General features: G+C 35.4%; 1 protein-coding gene across 1 annotated transcript in view; it reads right to left on the bottom strand.

Moving 5' to 3' along the window:
- Positions 1-26681, bottom strand: part of LOC150100865 (uncharacterized) — a 583033-nt gene that overhangs the window by 200618 nt on the left and 355734 nt on the right. Inside the window, exon 17 of the mRNA XM_090401746.1 lies at positions 15516-15674. Within this exon, the coding sequence (XP_090257872.1) occupies positions 15516-15674 (159 nt within the window). The remainder of the gene's footprint in view (positions 1-15515; positions 15675-26681) is intronic.

Below are 26681 nucleotides of genomic sequence, written 5' to 3'. Positions count from 1 at the left end.
AACAAATTCATGATGCAGTAGAGATATATATTACAAATTCATGATGCAAACACAACAGCAATAGAAATTTCAGCATGTTATTAAGGGAATGTGAGGCCATTAAAACTTTTGACCTAGTTTGATTTTGGGTCTCAACACAGTTGAGATCCAAAGTCAGTCCTAGTCCTGTTGCACCATACTAGTGTCACTACTTGCAGAGGGATGATGCTCAAACATTCAATTATAGACCAATCAGTATCTCTGAAGTGATAGTCTGAATTCAGGAATAAGTAAATGTAGTAAATAAGTTAATGTAGAACTAATATTCTATGGGGAACAGTACAGTTTTGTTAAGCGAAGACCTTGTTTTAGTAATCTGCTGACAATAAACTTACAACTGTGCTGAATAAGAGAAATTAGCAGATTCTGCACACCTGTTTAACATAAGTCTTGCAACCGGGTGAGTCCCAAAGGAATAGATCCATCCATCTATTCATTGGACATTATTAGATGCCATATGATCACTCAGATGCATGGTGTTATGCCTCACTAATCCACACTAGGTGGTCTGTTGTATGCTTTTCTGGAAGTTTCAACTCTTTGAAGATCAGTCACTCCAGACACATCATCCATCCATCTCATTGATGGTCTACACTTTCCTCTTTTTCCAGCAACTTTACCTTTTATAACTGTTTTGAGAAGTTCTCTTTTCATCCTTTCATTGTATCCAAATTATTTCAACTTTCTTCTGTCAATATCCTTGAGGAGCCTTAAAAAAATGGAAAAATTGTCCTAATTCACAAGGGGGGGGGATAAGATTGAGGTTACAAATTATAGGTCAATCTGTGTATCTGTTTGTTGTTAAGATGTTAAGAGAAGTTGGCAAGGATTAGGATTCAGAAATAGGTTGATAGCAGAAGTTTGATTTTCAGCATGGATTTGTTAAGAAGAGGTCATATTTCAGCAATCCACGTATGTATTACAACAAACTAACAGTTTCATTCAATAAAAGAGATGCTTATACAGTGGCGTACTTTGATTTTTCAAAGGCCTTTGATAGACTACCACATGACGGCCTAGTAGCTGCTTTAATATAAGTTGACATATTTAGAAAAATTAAAGATGGAAACTCAAACTAATGTGATGTAAATTTATTAGCTGTAAAATTATTGCCAACATATTTTACAGCTAATAAATTTATTTCACATAAATTAAAATTTATCTCTTTCATTTTTCTATGCTATTAGCTAAATTGAAACAGATGGGCTAAGGTAACAGACTAGTTAGTTGAATAGCTGATTAGATGTCAGATAGGTATCAGCACGTTGTGTATGTAGGAGCAGTATCACAAAAGAGGAAGGTCACTCAGATGTTGTGGCCTTGCAGGACGATCTGAATAGACTATGGAAGTGGGCAAATGAGTGGAGAGCTGCCAATTTAATGTTATTTGGTAGGCAAGGTTGGGATGCAGGGTAAACAATTAATTATATTATTATTATTATTACATGGCACCTCCAGGGAGTCCAATGACTCATCAAGGGAGGACATATACTCTACAACTCTCTGCCTCCACCACTCAATTCACCAACCAACTACAACGAACCGCAAACTACATTCATCATCTACACCAACACCATCTACCACTACTAGTATTATCACAGACAAACACAAACATCTATGCCCACAGCAGGATTCAAACCCAAAGCCTTTTGACTGGAGAGCAGATACGCTAACCACTCAGCCAACCAGGCCACCAATGGAGAAATTTTGAAAAAGGTGGAAGAGATGAGAGATCTGGGAGTGATGGTGGACAGAGATATGAAGTTTAGGAAGCACACTGCAAAAATTGAAAGAATATCACAACAGATTATGGCAATAATGAGGAGGACATTGTCATGCAAAGAGGTTATGGTTCCCTTGTATAAGCAATCAAACCACATATGGACTACTATGCAAAGGTTTGTTCACCTAATTTTCAAGGAGATAAGGATGTATTGAAGGTTTACTAAGTTAGTGTCAGGTCTCCTCGGATATGAGGAGAATTGAGGAAATGTGGAAACTACAAAATTAATATAGAGGAGACTTTTCGTAGAGTAGATAGAGGCAAGAGTAGAACTGGAGGCCATCCCTGTATAAGGAAGGTGTGAACAGGGGAGTGAGAAGCAGGTTCTTTGCATGGAGAGTGCATAAATAACAAGTGAGTGGAATGCAATACCTGAAAGTTCAGTGAGTGCAGAAACTGTGAATGGATTTAAGGCACTGTTTGATTATCTGTTTTCATGAGGAAGTATAGACCTCTCACGATGAGTTATTTGAGTCCATGGAGGTTAGATGCTAATAATAAAAATAAAAGATGTCTGACCAGCAGATATCATAAGGTGGAGTATGGAGGGGAGAGTTTGGACATTGAATGACCAGTAGCACAATGTGGTTGATATGTGGGTTAAACTGGCTAGTCACAATGAGTCTTTGGATTATGTGGATATACTGATGTAATAATAATAATTAAGGATAATTAATAATTAATAATAATTAAGGAGATGGATGGGAGATTAACTAACTATCATATACTGGGAAGTTTTGTTTGGAGTAGTAGCTGAGAAGTGTACAGTAGCAAATGAAATGCTACAAGGAAATACTCTTGGACTGTTAGTTCAACTTACTTATTGCATGCAAACTGATGGGGATACTTAGTTGTCTGATAATGAAAAAATTAAAGAAAATCATAAAAGGTAATACTGGTATCATGTTCCTTCAGGAAGATATAAATAGCTGATAGTTTGGACAAATAAGTGGGATTACCATTTTAATGTTTGGAAAGTTTTTTAGTGTTAGTATTAGTTCCACAAATACATTCTCTATTAGTGAAACTATGCTCCAGGATTTGGATGAGATTCAAGTTTTAGAGTTACTAGTTGAAAAAAATCTGAAGTACATGGTACATATATCAATAATCAAAGGATATATATAGCATACTACTGCTCTAATGAGGACAATGACAAGTAGAGACAAGGAGATAACTGTTCACTGATGAGTAACTAAGATATTACTGCTATCAGAATTCTAAAATATCAATCATGAGGATAGGTTAAGGCACATCTTCACTTATCTTTCAAATTCTGTAATTTAGAAAAGTTGTATACAGAGAAAGAGAGAGAGGGAGAGAGAGAAAGAGAGAGACCATCCTTGAAAGTTGTATAAGGATGTAGTGAGTAAAAAAGTATTTTTTTTCATAGCAAGTAGCAGGTGAGCAGAATGCATTGCAGGAAGGTATGAATGACTTTGAGGCACATCAAATATGTTTCTTATTGAGGTGAGGCCTCTCACAACGAGTCTACTGAAATTACAGATTTCTAATAATAATAATAATACATGACTAGACATATTTATATTAATATTTATAGTATAAGTAATAGCTGAGCGTTAACAAACAACTGAGGATGGAAGATCAGAACCAATTCTCCATTTACAAGGTAGATTCCAGAAAAAATCGTGTAAATGAAAACCATATAAAAAAGAATACAGTGCATATGAAAAAACAGAATGGTTCCAGATGGGAAAACCCGATACAAACAATAAGTTATTTTCAGACAAAACACACACACACACACACACACATATATATATGTGCATCTCTTAAATTAAATGGTGTGTCACTAATAAAACAGAAATTCAAAAAAGTCCAAATACACCCGCACATATGGTTATTAGTTAAATTTTATTCACCGTCACTTTCTAACAGTTGCTGCATTCTTTTGTGTGAGACTAGAATTAAATCACTTCCATCTCTTGAAACACTTTGGCCATCCTGTTCATACTGCAATGACAAAACGTTTTCTTCAGTAAAAGGAACTAAATTAACTAATTTCCTATAATTCTGAAGGGTGATTTTTTTTCTATCATGAACTCTGTAATTAATCATTGAAATCCTGTTTTGACTAGATCTTTGCATAATTCTTCATATTGCACCACATATGACTTCAGTTCACATTTAAACTGTTCAGCTCGTTCAGTATTTGGATCATGTAAGAAAATAACTGCAATTTTACTGGTCATTTGAAGCCCTTCTTTAATTAATTCTGCAGAGAGTAGAATCTCTTCATCATCATCATCACTTTTTTCTTTTTCATCGAGATTCTCAAGGACAGCTTCTATTATTTTGTCATCACTAACAGCCTTTTCAACCATAAATTCTTCAATATCCGCAGACGAAAAATCATCAAATCCTTCTCCAGCAACTGCATGTGCTAATATAATGTGATTGGGATATTCGGTTGTATGCAAAGATATATGGTTTTTCTTTTTCACACATTCTGGCTAGCTTTCCAGCATGAGTTTAAAGTTGATGGTTTCAATTCTGATAATGGCAACTTAGCAAGGTTGATGCAATCCAATATAGAAAATTTCTTCCTCCCATCAATAAATGTCAGTAAATTATCCTTATCTAGTTTATCCAAAATGTATTGGAATGTTCTTCTTATGTAGTAAGTTTGAAGGTAGCGATCACACCCTAGTCCAGTGGTTGTATTAAGGATGTTGTGTCAAGTGACAGAAAACAAAATTCCACATTGGATATTCTAAAACAGGATGGACAGGCACATATTGCCAGCTTGGCTAGCACAGTGGTTAGCGTATCTGCTCTCCAGCCAAAAGGCTGCAGGTTCGAATCCCGCAGTGGCATGGATGTTTGTGAGTGTCTATGGAAATACTAGTGGGGGGGGGGGTCGGTGGTAGATTGCGTTGGTGTAGTTACGGTCAGTTGGTGGATTGAGTAGTGGAGACAGAGTTGTAGAGCAGGTGCCCTCCCTCGATGAATCCTTGGACTCTCTGGAGGTGTCAAATAATAATAATAATAAATAATAATAATATAATCAATAAAACTTCAAAGTCCAGATTTTTCCCTGTCAAATAGCATTTAACTTTTGGAACAAAATATTGATGGAACCATTCATTAAAAATTTCGTTTGTAACCCAACCTTTTTTTATTTGCCTTCCAGTGCACTGGTAACATGTTAAAATCCACACCTTTCATTGCCCGTGATCTTAGGGATCAATTAATGAGTAATGGTTTTAATATACAATCTCCTGAAGCATTGCTGCAAAATAACAGTCACATGATCCTTAGCTGCTTTAAAGCCATGTGATTTTGCTATATAAGTTCTACTTGGCATTTGTCTACATTCTGTAGCGTAGAGTAATCCCTGATATTTAAAACATCAAGGAGGTTCCCCAAAATTGAAGTTTAAGTACATGTGTACCGTACTAGGAAATGATAATTATAATGGAAATACCATTTTTTAACAGAACTAAATTAAAACAGAAATTTTAAAAATAAGCACCATTTGAACCGTGTTAAATCAAAATATACAGTGTAAAAATATGAATTGCTTTTGTTTTCTATACTGTGTTATTTCGAAATTATGTAAAAAAAAGCTGTGTAAAAAGAGAATTAGCTGTATGTGTATGTATATATATATATATATTTTTTTTTTTATGAAGAATTAAAATTGAAACTACCTATAGTTTTCTACTTTCTACTCTGAAAGCTATAGGTAGTGTAATTGGCCTTATTGCTTCTTCTGTTAAAAGTTGAATGGTAATAGAAATATATAAATAAACATAGAAATACACACACACACATGGTCATTTTCATTGGTTTATCATTAGATATTTCATTGTATTGTATTGTCTATCATTCCCATGTGTTTCTGTATAATGTAATAGTTGCTACTATTGCATCAAAATTTTTTATGCTGTAAATAGACACAAGAGTTAGTATTCTCATTTTCATGCTGATATCGTTATGGCTATTTACATACAGTAACACCTCACAGAAAAAGTGTAATTGAAGCTTTGAATAGAGAAGGCTATCCTTTCCTGAAATAGCTAAAAGGGTGTTCAGTAGTCAATCATTTACTGTGATATGGCTGCTGTAGAAAATGAAGGAAACAGGATCTGCTGAAAGGAAGAAAGCCACTGTCTACACCATGCCAAGATCAAGTTATAAAGTGGCTCTGCCTCAAATGTCATGCATCATCTGAAGAACTGAAATGGGACTGGGAAGAAAAATGGGAGTTGTGACAAGCTCTGTAACTGTCAGGAGAAGACTCATTCAACAGGAACTGATAGCCAGGGGTGCATTAAAAATAAGCCATAATTAACCAAACAAATCAGATTGACTTGCTTAAATTAGTGCAAAGAGTATGCTAAATGGACCCCTGATCAGTGGAAAAGAGCAATTTTTTCTGACAAGAAAAAGTTTAACCTGCAGGGTGCCAATGGTAGACAGGCAGTTCAAAGACGATCATGGGAAAAATTCAACCCTGATGTCTGGTGTCAACAGTCAAATTCTTAGCCAGTTAGATGATCTGGGACTGTATGTCATACCATGGTGATGGTTGCTTGCATGTCACAAAAGGTTAAATGAATGCACAAGTGTATTAGAAAATTTTAGAAGAAGAATTGCTGACTATTATCAGCGACCACTTTACTGTAACAACGAACTGCATCTTTCAGAATGACTTTTCCCCTTGTCATAGGAAAAAAGTGTAAGTAATGCTATTATAATCCTAAAATATACCATACAAATTGAGTTTAGTATACTTTAAAAAAGTTTTCTCTTTTTTTTGTTGTTGTTGTTGTTTCAGGTTAATTATGTGGCTCAATGAACACTCAATTTAGCCACTACCATAGCCTAGGAAACAGCGCTGAGATCTCAACCCCATTGAGAATTTGTGGTACCAAATGGTGACTGAAATACAAAAGAAGTCAAAAACACTTCGGGAGCTCCAAGAAGCCATTATAAGAACATGGAACATGAATTGACAGTTGCATCCATCAGGAAATTGATTTTGTCAATGCTTTGCTGATGCCAAGCTGTAATAAAGGCAAGAGGAGGGCCTGCAAAGTACTAAACAGCGAAAAGTGAATTATTAAGCTTTAAATATTAATAAAACTGTGTAGATGAACTAAATTTTGATACCAGTATTTGTTTTTCCAGTGTAAATATCACTGTCCACTCCATTTTGAAATATTTGAAAATTTGTCAGGTTTGTTTGCAATTTCTTAATTATGTCACATCTTGTACTAAAAAGAGCCAAATATTAATCAAAAATAAAATATTATATTACCTTGTTTGTTATTTGTGACAATTATTGTGTTATTATCCCTTTTCAAATAGCCATTCAAATTTAATTATCAAAAACAAGAGGGAGCTCGTGAGGCAATCATAGCGGTGGTGTGTAAGAAGAGCTCCAGATTCAGATAAGCTATTCTTGAAATAATGAATTGTATATCAGTGATTGTTTGAGTAAGAGCTTGCTATAAATGTTGTGCGCTACTAGTATTATTAGTGTGTAGGATATTTTGCCTAAACTTAATTACAAATTCATTGTTATTAGACCTTAGAGTAGTAACCGGCAGAGGAAAGATGGGAGCAGCTTTGTCATTGCATGACTTTAAGTTAGACTTCAGCCATTTCATGAAGTGTGAGGTGTGCTACATGTATTATTTTGATTATATAGATGATTCGTGGACATTTACAGCAGATGAAAGGAAGGTGTGTGAGCTAAACGAGGATTTGATGAATTTTAAAATGAATTTGATGGTGTTAGTAGCGAGAATGTTGCGGGAAGAATGAGTGCTCATTCGAAAGAGAAGGGATGGTGTGAAAGAAAAGCGAAAAATTGTTAAAAGTCATTGAAAAGAAAACAAGTGATCTGAAAACCGTAATGGATGGTAAAAAGGACAAAAGTGAGGCAAATGTGGTGGAATGCAACGTAATTGAGAGAACTAATTGAGAAAGTCGGAAATAGCGTGACGAAAGGTACGAAAGTTGTAAATAACACGATGAAAGCACAAAAGTTGGAAATAACACGATGAAAGGTACAAAAGTCAGAAATAACATGATGAAAGGTACAAAAGTCGAAAAATCAAAAGAATGAATGAAACCGGAAATAACACGATGAAAGATGTGAAAGTCAGAAATAGCATGACGAAAGGTACGAAAGTCGAAAAAATCAAAAGAATGAATCAAACCAGAAATAGTGCGATGTAAGGTTTAAACGTGGGAAAAATCTAAAGAATGAATGATAGTGAAAGTTGGACACATGGACCGAAAGAACGGAAACACAAAAGGATGAATGAGAGTGAAAGTGTGAAGCAGAGGTCAAGAGTTCAAAAATTAGAAAGATTGAATGATAGAATGTGAAGCAAAATTTGAAAGTTGAATTGGGTTGGATGAGGCAAGAGATGAAATGGATGCAGAGTGAAATTAAGAAAATTCAGGTGAAAACAATTAAAACAAATCAAGTAGGTATGAAAGAGTTAATGAAAGACGAGCGAGTGGTGTTGTATGGCGACTCCATTATTAAAGGTGTGCTGGATGAGAGGATACCGACTAAGGTAGTTTCTAACCTCTGGAATGTCGAGTATGAGGAAAGATTGAGAAGATGCAACTTGCAGAGTCTAGTGGACAGGAGGAAGAGATGATAGAGATGATATGATAGAGACCTACAAGTTAGTAAGGGGTTGTTATAGGATTAATGCTGGAGAGGTTCTACAGAAAATAGTAGGAGATCAGGGGAGAACCAGAGGTCATCCCTGGAAACTGTATAAAGAGGGTGTGAGTAGGGAAGTGAGAAGCAGGTTTTTTGCATGCAGAGTTGTGGATGATTGGAATGTCTTGCCTGAGAGTGTGGTGTCTGCAGAGAATTTGAATGTGTTTAAGGCATGGTATGGTGAGCTGTGTGTATGATAAAAGGACCTCCTAGATGAGTCTTTGACTCCATGGGGTCTTGGGTAATAATAATAATAATAATAACATGGTTACAGCAACTGATGTGGTTTCAATGAACAAGAGTGTATATTGTAATAAATTCATTTATAATAAATAAATAAATAAATCTATCTATCTATCTATATATACATATACATACATACATACATACATATATATATATATATATATATATATATACACCCAGCAACACTAACAAAATCTACAACACTCTAATACAACAGTCGTACCAAAGCACTTTATTGGAAAATCCTGCATCATCCCACCAAACACTATTTCAATGGGACCTACCATATCGCACAAGAGCCATCAAACCTGATGCAGATATTCAGTGGAGAATGTGGAAAATTACCCACTCCAACTGTATTATGAAAATTTAACTCAGATGTCTCAGATAACTGCCTGTTCTGCTACCAATCAGGAACAGTCCGGCATATCTACTTGGAATGCCCAGTCAACACCCAATTAATCAGTTTGTCTCGGGAAACATACACTCGGGAAATACTCCTCTTCTGTATGAAGACTACCACAAGTAAGAGCTGTGGTAGTCTTCATACAGAAGAGGGGTATTTCAATCTCATCTATGCAGAGTCAAATAATCATTAAATCTACAATTACCTATTGATCACTGTGAAAGCGGTAATATACAGCTCCCACCTGAGACATACAAGACCAGACAGCACAGCAACTTCACAGAGAGAGGAAGCTGACCGACTCCTTGCAGTCTTCAAACAAAAGGTGAGAAGTCGGATCCTACACGAGCATCACCACCACAGGCAAAACAACACCTTAGATCTTTTCCACCAATCCACAGAATCAACTCCTGGCTGAGCAGGGCGACTGCATTAGTCCACTTTCCAGCATAGAAGTGACATCATCTCCCCCCCCCAAAGAAAGGGGGGAAGAAAGTTTTTTGTGACAGTGCGAATATTAATCAGCTGTCACTTTCTTGTAAATAGATAATATTGTCCTATAGTAACTGTTATGTTCTTCCACATACATGTCAGATTTTATGTTCTTATACAGAATCATGTCAAATAACTGTTAATGGCTTTAATTTAAAAAAAAAAATGTAATTCACCTTATAACTGATATTTCAATATAACACACCTCAACAAGAGTATGAGGTTCTCTGCAGTCTGGCAGAGAGGACTGTAGAGAACCAAAAACCAAAAAACGAAGACAAGATAAATGATGGACAAAAGTAGTACTGGATTGGATTCCATGAGAGGAAAAATGACCATGATGCTGACCTAAATCACAGCGGATTGATGATTTCATCAGATTTACAGGAGTGACACAGGAAAGAAGAACCATGGACAGACAGTTTGGAGTAATCTCGGAAAGGCCTTCATCAGCAGTAGATTGACAATGGCTGATAATGATGATGATGATAGATAAAATTAATAAAAATAGAAAAAAAAACCTTAGTCCATCTATGGTACTAATGTACCATAGGTTTACAAACATAGGTTTTGTGCAATTCCCAACCAGCCTTTGGGTGGGAATCACACAAAATATGATTCCCACCCAAAATAAATAACAAATAGCAGCAACATCTTATGTTTCTTTCTTAATGTTTAGAAAACTCTGCATGAATAAGTAAATAACACCAATTAGAATCAGTGCATTCATTAGAAGTTTTTCATCATTCTCTAGTAGTAATGGAAAACCATCAGATGGGTTAATTCCATATTCATGTGCAAATTTCATTTTCATAATGAGGTTAAATTTCAGATGCCAGGGGGTGGATTGTTATTTCTTCTGAACCATCCATGCAGACCAAGTGCTCAATAGTTAGACTCTCTTACTCTAAATGCAAAATAAGATATAGATTGATGCCGGGAAAATGTTTCAACAGTTGACTAGAGGAGCCAGAACAAGGAATCATCCCTGGAAGTTGAATGAAGTGTGGTTAGTAGGGGTGTGAGAACTAGATATTTTGCTTGAAGAGTTGGGAATGAGTGGAATGTATTTCCAGAGTCAGTTGAGTGCTTTGTCTGTTAATGGGTTCAAGGAGAAGTATGATAGATTATGTGGATAGTTTGGGTCTCGCATGATAACTCTCCGACTCCATGGAGAATAATAATAATAATAATAAATAATAATAAGTTAATTAATACCAAGAATGTCATAAATGTTTAATAATCTAAATCTAATACTTAAAGCTGGGAAGAAAAAATTCTATTACGAGGGAACATAAACTTTGTTATGTGTAACTAAAATATGAGAATATAGGACATTTACACTTCCGAATCAAAAAATTAGAATAATCAAAGAAAATGTGTTTGAATTATTAGCAATTCTAATTTATTAACACAGAAAATAATTATTACCAAAAATGAATTAGCATAATTTAAATCTACGTACTTTGTAGATTATATAACCATGTAAACACATAAAAATGCAATATGAATTATAAGAAAACTGTTATTTAAAAATATTCACAAAATTAGAATCATTTTTAACATAGTTAAAATATTAAAATAATGCAAAAATAAATGCATAAAAATTAAAGTCAAAGGGAAACAACATGCTAATTAGTATTTTGTTGCATCCCCCTTAGCTTTTATGACTGTTTTCAGAAAAAGTTGGGCATATTATTTGCTCGTGCTTCACAGACTATTTTATTGAAACATGCCCACATGGCCTGCAGACTAGAAACAAGTTCGTTTTTGTATCTTGGGGCAACTTCTTGAAGACATTTCTTCATAATTCCCCACAACTTAATGGGGTTAAAATCTGGTGAGTTTGCCAGCCAAGAAATTACAATGATTTGCCTTTCTTTGAGCAACCTAGTAGTGCCTTGGAAATGTGACAAGAAACTGAATCTTACTGAAAAAGGAAATCACAATCACATAAATCTTCTTATGCTGGTAACATAAAGTACTCAAGAATTTCTTGATACACTTTGGAATTGACTCTTTTGTACACAATACACAGCCTACCAGGACCCTCTGCAGTCATACAAGCCCATATCATGATAGATGTTGCAAATTTCACCGAATGTTTCATGTATTCTTTATCAAATGCTTCTTGCTTAAGACACCAAACACATGGTCATCCCTTGATGACCATGGGACACACAAAATATACTTTCATCACTAAAAAGTACCTTTTTCTAGTCCTCTTCCCCACAACAGTTACACCATCACACTCTAGCTGCCTTTTGTTTGGAAGTCATAAGAACCTTCATCTTAGGCACAAGTGATTTAAAACACAATTTAGAAGTCATCTCAACATCATAGATTTAGACTCATTAACACCTAGTTCTTTCCATCTCCTGTGAAAATACCTTACACTTCAGAAGCAGTTTTTCTTCACAATATTCTTCAATTTCCTCTCCATCTCTTGATGTTGTTGTTACCTTTCAACCACTATTGCAGCAATTATTTTGAAAACTCCAGTTATTAGAATGCTGTCTCAATACTCTACTCATGCTTGCTTGAGAACATTCCAATTCCTTAGCTATAAACTGTTGAGTTTGTCCTTCTTTGTGTAGAGACCATACGAAACTTCTTAGCTTCTGAAATGTCGCTTGTTTGACCCATGTTTAACAAATTATTAACTGAAATCTACACATAAACGATTCCAAACATAAGTCAGTCCCGCAGCTACTGAAATATATGGTATTTCTATGCTCTCCTGAAAACCAATTGGAAAAATTTGGAATATTCTAATATTTTGAATCACTTTAAAAATTATTCTATTTGTCAATGTTTTCAAATAACATTCCTTTTTGAAATTATAGATTCTACAAATGTGTTAAAATAACTCTTTTTATTTTCCCGACGTTTCGATCTTCATATCAAGATCATCATCTGGAGCATACATAAATACACAAGACAAGCTGCATTACATTTCAAACCGTAAGCTAGAGAAACAATGATTTGATTACATGCTACAGGACTGGGATAAGGTAGTACAACACCGGGCAACTCATCGCAAAGGTAGAGAAAGCTCTCATCACTCCTATCTCAGTATCTCCCATAATGCAAAGCACATCTCCTTGCAGATATGTGTAATGCTATGCATTAAGGCAAGGGCACTACCCATACCCGTTTCAACCTTTATTGAGGTCTCGTCAGTGGGAGCCAGACCTAGTAGTGGAGACACCAAGACAGAAGCAATGAGAGGTCATCACAACCTATAGGAGTTGCCAAAGGGTGTATAACCTTATTATTGAATTACTCCAGATTCAGAGAAAGATGTTGAGAGTTTATTTTTCACTTGGTTAGACTATAAGTTTAGTTTAAAATAAACTCTCAACATCTCAACATGTGCTTTGCATTATGGGAGATACTGAGATAGGAGTGATGAGAGTTTTCTCCACCTTTGCAACGAGTTGCCCGGTGTTGTACTACCGTACCCCAGTCTTGAAGATACTTTAAGGCACAAACTTTGTTTGCTCACACTTGGATAGATTAAACTAAACTTATTATTATCTAACCAAGTGAAAAATAAACTCTCAACAGTATACAGTTCACAATTGAGATTGAAAAACATAACACACTGCCGTTTCTAGATACACTTGTCACATGTCTTCCCTCGGGCAATCTTTCCTTCACTGTTTACCAGAAACCGACACATACTGGCCAATATATACACATAAACTCCTACCACCACCCAACACAAAAACTAGGTATGATCAATACCCTAAAAAACAGGGCTCTGAAGATCTGCTCCAGTGAACAGACACTGAAAAACAAATGTAAAGTGATTCGTAATACTTTTCAAAAAAATGGATACAGCCAAAACACTATTAACAAAATTCTCTACAAGACCTCAATACAAAACAAAGACAATCAGACTACAGTAAAACTATAACCGTTCCCTACATTAAAGGGACATCAGACAAAATAAACAGAGTACTACAAAAATATAACCTCAAAGCCACCTTTAAACCTCCTGCAACATTAAAAAGCTTACTCAACTCATCCAAAGACCCACTCCCTCCGCTGGCCCACCCTGGAGTATACCGTATTGACTGCACCTGCAACATACCATGCATAGGAGAAAAAGGACACGCAAATCTGATCAGACAAAAAGAACATAAACGACACATCAAATATAATAATTATGGTGAAGCTGGCCTTTCTGATCATGCTCTGAACACCTTAAATAGAATTGACTGGAAAAGCACTACTTGTCTACATCACACCAAAACATGGTATGAACTCAAATTTAAGGAAGCTTGTGAGATCATTATCAACCACCCCAATCTGAACAATAACGATGGTCTAAAAATCCGATACATATGGAAGGCATATATTCGTCCCATGAATCTTACCTCTCTAAGAACAACTATAAACAACTAGAAAATCCAGGATCCTAAATCTAAAATAACAAATTTAATACTGAAAAATAGGACATCACTGTTAGGAAAAAGAAAAAAAAATCTATAAGAAAGTTATTAATTATATGAAGAGCCAAAGGCTTCAATTCTGTGACATAAACTTATTTAAGTTAAGGGATGTAATATCATGATCATAATAACATGTCATAATTTATAAATAATTTTTTTGTTTTTTAAATCAAAAATAACAATTGTAATAATAGAAATAGGACATCACTGTTACTGGAAGGAAAACCAAGCAAGAATGTTTATTCATGTAATCAAAAAATTAAATTAGCTTGATGTATTACTAATTATATGAAGAGCTAAAGGCTTCAATTCGGCAATGTGAAAATTATTTAAGTTAAGTGATATTACATCCCATATTGTTTCATAGCCAAATAAGAAACTCAAAGAGTTTCATGCCAAATATAGAAACTATATGAAGTTCAGCGAGTCCAAGCATAAGCAAATACCTGGATATCTCATAATATCTCTCTTTACCTGGACTCATAATGTGAAACCCAGCTCCTAGAAGCTGGGTTTCACATTATGAGTAAATACCAAGAACAGTGATTGGAGCTTGCTCCACCCTTGCTATGAGTTGCCTCAGTGTTGCACTACCAAATGGGTTATATGTTGCACTATCTGGATATTTGCTTACGCTTGGACTCGCCGAACTTCATATAGTTTCTATATTCGGCATGAAACTTTTTGAGTTTCTTATTCAGCTATGAAACAATATGGGATGTAATATCCCTTTACTTAAATAGCTTGATGTAATTTTTTTTTTCACTAGAGGTCATGCCAGTGAGTAGCATGTGATCAAATCATTGTTTCTCTAGCTTACGGTTTGAAATGTAATGCAGCTTGTCTTGTATATTTATGTATGCTCCAGATGATGATCTTGATATGAAGATCGAAACGTCGGGAAAATAGAGAGTTATTTTAACACTGTTGTAGAATCCATTATTTCAAAAATGAATGCTGATCACCATGTAACACTAAAAGAAGGGATTTTCAAATAACAGTTTTCTTATCATTTATATTACATTTTTATGCATTTACATGGTTATATAATCTACAACATACATAGATTTAGATGATGCTAATTCATATTTGGTAAAAATTATTTTCTATATTGGTTGAATGGTAGAGCCTCTGCTATTAATGGCTCATGCAAAAGGTTAAGCAAGTTTGAGCGTGGTTAGTAGTTGAAAGGTGTTCAATAGTTCGATGCTTTTGGCACACTCTCCCTCGATGAGTCTTTGGACTCCCTGGAGGTATCACATAATAATAATAATAATAATAAATCAGAATTGCAAATCATTCAACACATTTTCTTTGATTATTCTAATTTTTGAGCCAGAGGTGTATAACCAAGTGCAATTATTGCATCCTTACCTCAATTCCTTCTCTGTTCATGATGGTACTATCCATTTTCAGGATTGCTGAATGAATAGCCCTAGGTGGAGGTAATTTGGTCAACCCTATGTTTATTGCATTTGATCTCTTGGCATCCAAAACAGTTATTTCATGTTTCTTACCACCTTCTTGGATTTTCTGTGTAAAGTTTAATAAAAACCTTTTTATAATTTTAAAACTGTAATATAAAATTTCTTTAAAAAAAGTTACAAAACAAATTATGTTTAAAAAAATACATTGCTTTAGTATGATTATTATTATCACTAGCTTATGATCCATGATAAAATGACAGGTAAACTCCTTTAAAAAAATTAAAAAGGGTTGTTTGATTTTTCTTTCTTAAGCTTATCATATGTAAATATACCTAACAAGTTAGGTATATGATATTTCCTGATAATAGGTATATGAGAATTCCTAAAGATTTCCCCAGATAAATGCACGCATAGCAATATTTATACAGTTAATTATAGTTGACTCTCACTAGAGCAAACATCACTATCAAATTTACTCAACTATGACAAACTAATGAAAAGCCACCACAGATACATACAATGCTATTTTAAAGGAAATTCACTATAGTAAACTGTCTGTATTAACAAACAGACTATGTTTGTCTATCATGAATCAACTGTATACAGATAATTAAGAGCGATAAAAAATTATTTATCAATAACGTGAAGAAAGGAGTCAATGTTTTCAAGGAGGCACAGTGTAAGAAGGTTGGATTCTGGAATCATTAATGAATGCATGTATGAGGATGGTCAGCACAGGAAACTGATGAGCTGAGATGCATAGGATTAGCTGAGTTTAAGGAGATATATGGGATAAAGGGTTATAACATTAGCAGATAGGTGCAGGTGTGGAGGAGTAACAGATGAAGGGAGGTATGGGTAGTACTGGTAAGAAATTAATTGCTATACTTATTTAAGAATGTTAGGAGTATCAGAAATAAGGGAGATGAGATAGTTGCATTTATTGAGTTTATTCACCAGATGTCTCATCCAACCATGTTTCACTTATTCTGACCAGAAAATGGTCAGAATAAGTAAAACATGGTTGGATGAGAATGATATACTGATGAGAATGATATACTGATGAGAATAAAAGAATATAATATATTTTTTGTGAGGATAAGAAGGACAAAAAGGGAGAGGGAGCGATGCTGATGATAGTGAGAGAATTATGTCTGCACAAGGTTGGGATATGAGGGTAAAATAGTGGCCATGGTTTTTCAGCAGTATGGTGCGAGATAGAGGTTGATAGGATGAAATATTTATTTGGTGTTGCTATAGGCTGAGGAATGTGGAGAGAAAGAAATGTATAGGCAAATTGGCTTGGTGAGCAAGAGAAGGGTGATCACTGGGCAATTTTGATTATAGCAATATCGACTGGAATGAAAAAGCATCACAGAATAAGGAGATTGAATTTTTTAAGTTCATATGGGACAGCTATCTTAGGCAGTAACTATTGGATCAAGTCATAAGAGTATGTGATCATGAATGGAGTGTCTAATCGTCCTCCAGTTAGTAGGAATGATCATGGGGTAATTACTTGAGCTGTATGAGGACAGGATATGTGTGGAACTACAAAGCAACTGATTATGAAAAACTTAAGAGATAAATTGGAGCTATAGCATGGAAAAAGGAATTGGGTAGAAAGAAACCAGATGCTGGTTGGGCAGTAGGAGTAAAACTGATAAATGAAGGGATTAAGGGATGAAGGAATGCAATCTGGAAAAAAAGAAGGCTTTATGAAAGCAACACAAAATGAAGGATAATAATCAGTTAATGAGGAGAATAAGAAGCAGATCCGTAAAGTGACTCAGTTGATAAGAACAGCAAAACTGCTCTGCAGTACGAGCAGAAATAGCCAATCAATGCTGGAAAAAATCTTAGAGAATGAGTATGGTGTTCATATAGTCTAATATAATTTCTTCCACTTATTAATTCTTATGTGTTTTGTGTGTGTGTGATTACAATTTTAACATTGTATCCTGAAGGTATCTCTGTGACAGAGAAGAAATATTGAAATGATTAAACCAACTGTTTAAATATTTCTCTTTGTGCTGTAGTTATTCCTGTATTATGAAAGAAAAATCCTAGAAAGTTTTTTTTATATATGGAGTAGAAGAAGGAATGATTAAGGGAGGATGAGGTGTTAGTCAATAAAAAACAATAGATTAGTAACAGATGCAGATGATATAGTTGAGGTATTCAATGATCAGTTTATGAGTTTTTTTATATATGGAGTAGAAGAAGGAATGATTAAGGGAGGATGATGTGTTAGTCAATAAAAAACAATAGATTAGTAACAGATGCAGATGATATAGTTGAGGTATTCAATGATCAGTTTATCAGGGTATTTCATCTTCATAAATGCATCATGAGTAGCTTGATTGTAGAGGATATGGTAGAGGAAAGACTGATAGTTAGTGAGCAAAAAGTATATGAGGAATTTGTTAAACTTGACATTAATAAGGCAGTAGGACTTTACAACATATCACTATATGTCTTGAATAAATGCTCAAAGAATTAATAGAACCCTTGGCATAATTATTTAACAAGAGTCTTGCAAGTGGATAAGTCATAAAGGAATGAAAAGAGGATAAAATTGTTCCAATTAACAGAGGGGGAAAAATAAGGCAGTAGCTACAAATTATATATGGCAGATCAATGTATCCGGTGTTGTAGTTAAGGTGTTGAAAAGATTACAAGGGCTAGAAATCAGAATTGTTGATAATAACAGTATTTTCTGTTATGCTCAGCATGGATTTGTCAAGGGGGGGGGTCATGTTTCAGTAATCTACTTATGTACTACATAAGTAGATTACTGAAATAAGTAATAAACATAAGTACAAATATTCACTGGATAAGGGGAGATGCATACATGGTGTATGCTTGAAACTTTGGGCATTTGATTGATTACTACGTGACAAGCTAGTAACTAAATTGTCACAGATGGGATTCGATAAAGAAACTCATGATTTGGATAGGTGATTGGCTGTTAGATAATTATATGCAGGTTTTGTGTTTATATCTCAAAAGAGGAAGGTATGCTGCAAGGGTCTGTTTTGGAACCATTATTGTTTAACCTGCATTTTAATAATATTGATACAGGTTTAACTGGAGATATGCAGCTGTTTACAGATGATGCAAAGTTGGAAAATCTATGAGGTGTAGGTCAGACGTTGTGGCCTTACAGGAAGATCTGAATAGACTATGTGAGTGGGCAAATGAATGAAGTCTGCCCCCCCCCCCCCCGTTTAATGTTGCAAAGTCTTGAAATTTGATAGGAAAGAATGGGATGTGGAGCATACAATTAATAGGGAAATTTTGAAGGAGTCAGAAGAGAAATCTAGAGTTGGTGGTGGATAGAGACTTGAAGTTCAGGGTCACATTGCTAAAATTATGAATATGACAGTGTATAATGGCAATGATTAGGAGGACCACAACATGCAGAAACAAAGAGGTTATAGTTCCATTATAAAAGACCTTGATCAGGCCATGTATGGACTGCTGTGTGCAGATATAGTTGCATGATTTTCAATGGGATGAAAATATCTTAGAGTCCAGTTACTGGAATTATGCTGATAGACTGAGAGAATACACTGTCCAGAGTCATGTGAATGGAAGAAAGAGAAGAGATGGTTGAGCCTATAAGCTGAGAAGAGGTTTTGTTACCATATTAATGTGGAGGAGCTTTTTCATGGAGTAGTGGGAGACAAGGGTAGAAAAAGAGGCCATACTTGGAAACTGCATAATGAGAGTTTGAGCAAGGAAGAAGAGCAGGTTCTTTGCATAGAGATTGATTGGTGAGTGGGATGTATTGCCTACTCTTCTATTTAACCTCAACTGTCCCAACTATGCTCTGTATGATTTCTTCCAAGGCAGCATTTTGGTCTTCGCTTGATCCAATGTTCTATGCAAAAATGTGAAATATGGAAGATTGTTTATGATCTTCTCTCTTAGTTTCTTTGCCACGCTGTATTACATTAATCTGCAATTCTGAATTCTTTATCACTGAAGTCAACTATCTGTAGTCCAACTGCCCAAAGAGTGAAGTCATCTTCCATCTGGCTTCCCTTTTCCATTTCTACTGACCAAGCTGGAAGAGATGTGAAAATATTTGCTGTAAGGAATTATAAATGCAAATCACCCATCTGCCAACCAAATACCAGATAATCCTCTCAATTCTCTCCCAAAAATCTTTTGCAAGATCAGTTCTCTTTACAAATATATCATAGAGGTCCCCCCTCTTGTATAAGTTTCCCTTACCACAATATGTCATTCACTCAGCCATTCAAAACTTTCTGTTCTTTGTAACTAATTAAATAACACCAAATGGGATGATCTCCAGAATTTCTACTTTCTTTCCATGGATGGACTTTTACTTATAGTGCCTGATCTAAATGCTGCTTGCTCTGATCAAATCATGAAATTATTCTCACCAGAATGAAGGCATTCTTCCTTTCGCACTCTATTTGAAACTCCCACATACTCCAAGTCATTGTTTGACAACAGATAAATCAAGACAGTCCAAGTGAAAAATCAAGAATAATGAAAGTAGCTTAACATTAGAACTAAAGCTTCATTCTCAGCCTATAGTGAGGCACGCTCTAATACAAAACAACATCAAAAATATTCAAATCAGACTTTGAAAAGACCAAATGCAAACAACTCCCTATCTTGGTTGGCCAATTGGATCATATATCTGCTCTCCAGCCAGAAAGGTCTGGGTTTGAACCCCACTGTGAGCAATTTTTTTGTGAGATGAATTGCTCTGCTCAGTGGAGGACTACAGTGGCTTGGAAAATTTCCATGTTTGGTCACTAGAGCTGGTTTCCAGATTATGTAGAAAAATAAAATTACAAAATATATATATATAATTTAAAAATAAAAAAAACAGAATTCTTAGCCCACTCCATGATAGTTATATATTATAAATTTACAACCTTTTGTGAGTGGGAGTCATAAAAAATCTGGAAATATGCCATGGAAAGACTTGGAGAAAACCTGTTCGGTTTAAGTTTAAGTTACTAAGCATTTCTAGATAAATTATTTGAGGCTAGCATAAGGCCTGCTCAGCAAATTTCCATCCAACTAGTTCTTTCCTGTGTTGATCACTGTGGGTCATGTCAAATGGCTTTCTCATCAATGCAGGGATACTGCAAGGCTCTGCTTTGTCATCGACCTTCTTTTTCTATATATAAATCTTCTTTCACTATCTAGTAAGTTATATTCATAATTTTGCTGATAATAGTACACTCCATTCCCCCAACTCATCTGAGAAACCTCAGTCCCCAAAAATCCCAAGCTCCAGAACTTCTATAATCAGTACCTTAAAAACAAACCATGCTATTCTCCATCACTATGTAGAGACTTATTACCTTCGATGCTACCAAAACACAGTCTTGCTTTCTTTTTTTTTTCATGAAAAAAACTTAATTCACCTTCCCTTATCCATGATCATTCTCGTTTAACTGTTCCAAGTTCTTTTCCAATTGTGCTGGTTTCTTCAATAATGTTAGATTTTGTACACAATAAACTAACATAGGCTTGAGTTTAAAGCCTATGCACTGCCTCCTAATAAAAGCATAAAAACAAAAATAAAATACAATCTTTAGATACTTTGTATCCTGGTTAAGATGCTTTACTTTTAGCTAGGAAAGTTTTTGGTGGCATACACTTCCAAAAGAGACCAGTTTCGTCAACATTGAATATTTGCTAATCATCATAATCACCCTCCTGAATCACCTCTTTGCAATTCTTCAGGAAACTTGGCTACAGAATCTTTATCAGCACTAGCAGATTCCCCAGTTTTCCTTACGTTATGCAGTCCAGCTAGATTTTTAAACCAGTCAAACCATCCTAAAGCAGTAAAGCTTTTACATTCCTCTTGAAATTTGGTCTTTCAATGAGGTAAAAATATTGAGAGCTTTAGCCTGAATATTCCCTGTACTAAGAGGTATTCTTTTTGGTTATAATCCTCAATCCAGAGTGATAGATGATGATCATTAAATCTCGCTCCATCTTGATCATTAAATGGCTTCTATTTTGGGTGATCTGCATGCGTAAAGAATCAGTAGCAACTTTCCTTGTTCTTTGTATTTATTCTTTGCTCTTATTTAATATAGTCCAAACTGTAGCCTCACTGTATCTCAGGACTCACACAGTCATTGTATTACTAGCACAACTTTCATGTCTCTTAATGACTTTCAGCTTTTCTACTTGCTGCAGATTGGCAACAAAAAATTTTGCAAAACATAAAAAAATTGCATTAACTGATTAATCATTCACTTAAAGCAGGAAATAGTATAATTTCACTCAATCATGCTAACTGATTATCACGCATATCAAATTCGAGTTAAAAGAGTTTTTCCTGTACTCGTTAACACGTTCGCTGCCACGCTACTTTGGCATAGTCTGTTCCCCTACGCTGAGCAATTTCACTTCTTCAAGGTCAGTATGGTAATCTCGTTGCTGGCGGTAAGTGTCATACAAGTATACTTGTAGTTGGCTTGTACAGCGCATATACGATCTATGAGAATACACAGTTTTGATGCTAGCCCCACAAGCCAAGCAATTTCACTTCTTCAAGGTCAGTATGGTAATCTCGTTGCTGGCGGTAAGTGTCATACAAGTATACTTGTAGTTGGCTTGTACAGCGCATATACGATCTATGAGAATACACAGTTTTGATGCTAGCCCCACAAGCCAAGCATTTTCACTTCTTCAAAGTAATCTCGTTGCTGGCGGTAAGTGTCATACGAGTATACTCGTAGCTGGCTTGTGTAGCTAGTTTACCAACTACGAGTATACTCGTAGTTGGCAGCGAACGTGTTAAAGTTATCATTCCACAGTTATTCTTCTTTTTACTTGCAATATAGTGAAAGAACTCTTTGGTCGGCAAGGCACAATTCCCCTTATAATCACCCTTCTTTTCTATGCTTTCAAATACCCTTAATACAAATGCATCTTTCCTCCAGATATTCTTAGTCCATGGCACTGCTCCAACTGGCTCTTCAGTTTCTTATAATCACCTGCTCTATAATTCCATATATATCCCTTCTTAATGGAAAATTCTGCATGTCTTGTAATCTTCTAGGTCAAGACAGCATGCTCACTTTTTCCAAATGGAGGCAATATTGCTATTTTGGTCTCTGCTGCTATCAACAGATCCAACACTTTTAATCCCCCAAATCCATTTCCATTACATGCTACTTTAAGTAATTCACTTAACGACTGTATGGAATTATTAAATTCTATTTCTTTTCCTCCCAGTGACTATTCCTACTCCTAATTTCTGTGTTGTAAAGTCATTCATAATAATAATTATTCATCCCACACTAATTTTGCTAATTTGCAACGCATATTAATCATATCTTCCCTTGCATACCCCCTGTTATATATTTCATCCTGATGGCCTCTATTTTACAAGTAATAGCTTTAAATGCATGGACTTCTACATTCCCTGTTTTCCTGACCTAGTACTCTTCTTGGCTTCAATTCTTCTGCTATCATGTGTATACTGATAGAATGAAAGATAGAAGAAAATTCCATCCTGTTCCTGTTGTCCTTTCTGAATATACTATATTATACACCTTGCATTCAATCTCTAATCTCAATATCATTCTTCATCAACTAATGCTATAACTTGTGGCCAAGTTGAATTAACCAATCCCAATAGCTCCTCCTTATTCTGGATATACCTAACATTAGTACACAAAAGCTGCAGTAATGTCTCCTCCACATTTCCCAACCCCCTTTGACACCTTGTATTGAATATCTCAGTCAATTTGAGTGGAAACCTGAAGAGGTACATTCATTATCATTATTCATTCTCCTACTAACCCACCTCAAGGATGCACACACACACACACACACACACACACACACACACACACACACACACACACACACACACACACACACACAGCCTCACGTCTCATCCACATACACACACTAAAAACTTTAGAGTCTCTGACTCTGCGCTTCTAATATCTTACCGAGCTTCTTTCAGATACCTAACTCCAAATCCATTAAAATTCTTCTTATGAGGATAGATTAAATGTGTATGGGTTGCAAAGTTTAGTTAATAGGTGGAGAAAGGGAGAGGAGAGGTATTACTAAAGCAGTTTTTTATAAGATGGACACAGAATAAATGTTTCAATACATGACAATTTGGGAGAGAGAGAGAGAGAGAGTAATGGGTCACTTTGTAAGTTGCATAAGAGTGTGTTTGGTAAGGGTGGATGTGAAGGAGAAATGTTTTGTTACAGAGTTGTGAATAACTGGAATGGATTGTCAGAGGCAGTTGTGAGTGCCCTGTCTGACAAGCATTGTGAGAAAATACAGTTTGTGTGGGTCAGCATGATAAATCTTCCAACTCTATAGAGATGCTAATATAATTTAATACATGTAGAACTACAGTATAAAGGCAGTGATTACAACAAACTTAGGTGACAGCTTGAAAAAGTGCTACCGCATAAGAAGCTGCAAGTGAAGAATGCCAGCAGTGAATAAGAAAAAGTGCTTGACTGAAGTAGTACCAGACCACATATCTAGAATCTATAGGAAAAATAGATCCTAGGATTGATTCTAGGTCTAGGATATCTAGAATCAATAGGAAAAAACAGGTGTGGCACATAAGTAAGAAGAATGACCAGTAGGAAGGAAAAATGAGATTACAAAAGGAATTTAGTTGAGCAGGCTAAAGGAAATCACAAAGAGTTGGTTTACTAAGCAGAAATAAAAGAAAGGGTGATTGCAACATGATAAATTTAATGAATACTTATAGTAGGGAATGTCACAGAAGGAGAAGGTATCATCCATGTAGATAATGCAAAATTATAAAATCCTAATGTGAATACTGCCATAAATTAGATTAGATTAGATATCCATCCATGTTTTACAAGACATGAGTCAACATCCCATGTCTTGTAAGATGGCCATATCTGGACTACTGTACAGAGTTTTCTCACCAGGTTTTTTGTGGATGTGTCAGTGTCAGAGAGGGTCCAGCAGTGAGTGACCAAAATGGTGAACATTCTGTTGTTTGCATCAGTGCTTATTCAGTGAGATCACTGAATAAGCACTGATACCTGGAAACAAGTAAAATATGTCATTATTATAATGTTGGTTAGTGCTTGGCAGCATTATGCCAAGCACTAACTATTCTCATAAAGAGCAATCTGTAGACCTGTGAGCATCTTGATCACTCATCTCTGGATCCTTCCATCTCCAAGAAATTCAGGCAACCAGATCTGTACATAGTATTCCAGATTATAAGGGCCTTATAATCTGGAATACTGCATTCATGGAACTGTACTTCAGGAAATTAATGAAGTTAATAATTTGGGAGTTTTAAGGTAGACAGGGAGTTGAATTTCAGAGGGTGTATTGTAGACAGCTCATATCATTACCTGGTTATGATAAAGAAATTATTGTGCTTTTAAAAAGCCAGATTATAAGGGCTTATGAAGGCCTTACAAAAAAAGCACAATACTTTCTTTATCATAACCAGGTAATGATATGAGCTGTCTGCAATACACCCTCTTAAATTCAACTCCCTGTCTACCCCAAAACTCCCAAATTATTAGCTTCATTAATTTCCTGAAGTACAGTTCCATAAATGCAGTACACGGTAACCTTTTCACCACAGAATGCATAACCTCACACTTTGCCACATTAAACTGACAGCCATTTGTCCATATGGCCAGTCTATTGAAATCATCCTACATGATTTCAACATCATCTTATTGACCACTGCTCTCCTAATTTTGCATTATCAGCAAACAACTGAATATTTCCCCTCAGATCATTTCCTCTATCATTCACGTATAAATTAAATAGCAGTGACCCACAGAGCCCTGCAGCACACCGCTAGCCACAGGCTTTCTTCTGGACTTTACTAATGAATAAAATATTGTATGATATCTTTCCATCAGCCACCTTCTTATCCATATCACCAATTTCATATTCATCCATCTGTTGCAATTTACATAACAGAATCAGTATCGCCATGCACCCATTAGCTTATCAACTCAGGTGTCACTTTATTATAAAAAGTGAGTAGGTTACTGAGGCATGGTCTACCCTTCACAAAACCATGCTGCAATCCATATAGTGTCCCATTACAATACATCCATTTCTGGATTTTTCGTTGAAACCATTTCTCCGGTACCTTAACTGCCACTCTTGAGATGCTGAATGGTCGATAAATTGCTACCTCAGTCTTTTAGCCACCTTTATAAAATGAAACTATTTTGTCCTCTTTCCACTCCCTTGGAGTTAACCCATCAGGTCAAAGGCTGTCACTTATGTATGGTATTCATGTTTTGAGCTGTGATAGGCTGTCAGTCTAAATTTTTATTACTCCACTACTTCATAACCCTGCTTTATATAAATATAAATCAAGCTATGACTGAACAAGTGAAGATATTTTATTTACCTTGGGAATATCTTATTTCTGTATAATCTTTTGGTATACGTACATGTATACCAAGACTTGTGTTTTTTTTTAAGTATGTACATATTTTAAAGTACAGGATCTATATTTCATTTGAGATCCTAGGAACTTCTATGAATATGCCCAACATTTTACCTTAAATGAAAGATATAATATTCCATCCAGCTATTCATTGGACATGAATAGATGGATGCCATATGGTCACTCTACTGCTCGATGATGTGCTGTGCCACACATCAGTCCTTGCTAGGCGGAAAAAGTCCTTCCTCTTTTTCCAGGAACTTTACTTTCTATTACTGTTATGAGAAGTCCTCCTTCCAATGTGTCCAAAGTACTCAACTTTCTTCTGTCAATATCCTTAAGGAACCTTAAAGTTCTACTGATCCTTTCTAGCATCCATCCATTTGTCTGCTTTTCAGTATATAATATCTTCAACAGCCTTCTGTAATACCACATCACAAAAGCAGCCATCCATTTTCTATCAAACTTCTTTAGGTTTCAAGTTTCACATCCATAAGCTGCTGTTTGAAAAACAGCTATCCAGAATCCTCAACTTTGTTCCTGTGCAGATATATCCATCGTTCCAGATTTTAGACAATTCTCTGGTTGTTGTTTTAGCCATTCCTAATCTTCTTCTTCTTTTTCTGACATCTTCTGAACAGCAATTCTTCACATTAG

This window comes from Typopeltis vanoorti, chromosome 12 (assembly GCF_054136105.1).
Source record: "Typopeltis vanoorti isolate ZY-2024b chromosome 12, IOZ_Tvanoo_1.0, whole genome shotgun sequence".
Taxonomy (NCBI): domain Eukaryota; kingdom Metazoa; phylum Arthropoda; class Arachnida; order Uropygi; family Thelyphonidae; genus Typopeltis; species Typopeltis vanoorti.
The sequence above is the reverse complement of the archived record's forward strand: the minus strand, read 5'-3'. Positions and strand labels throughout refer to the sequence as shown.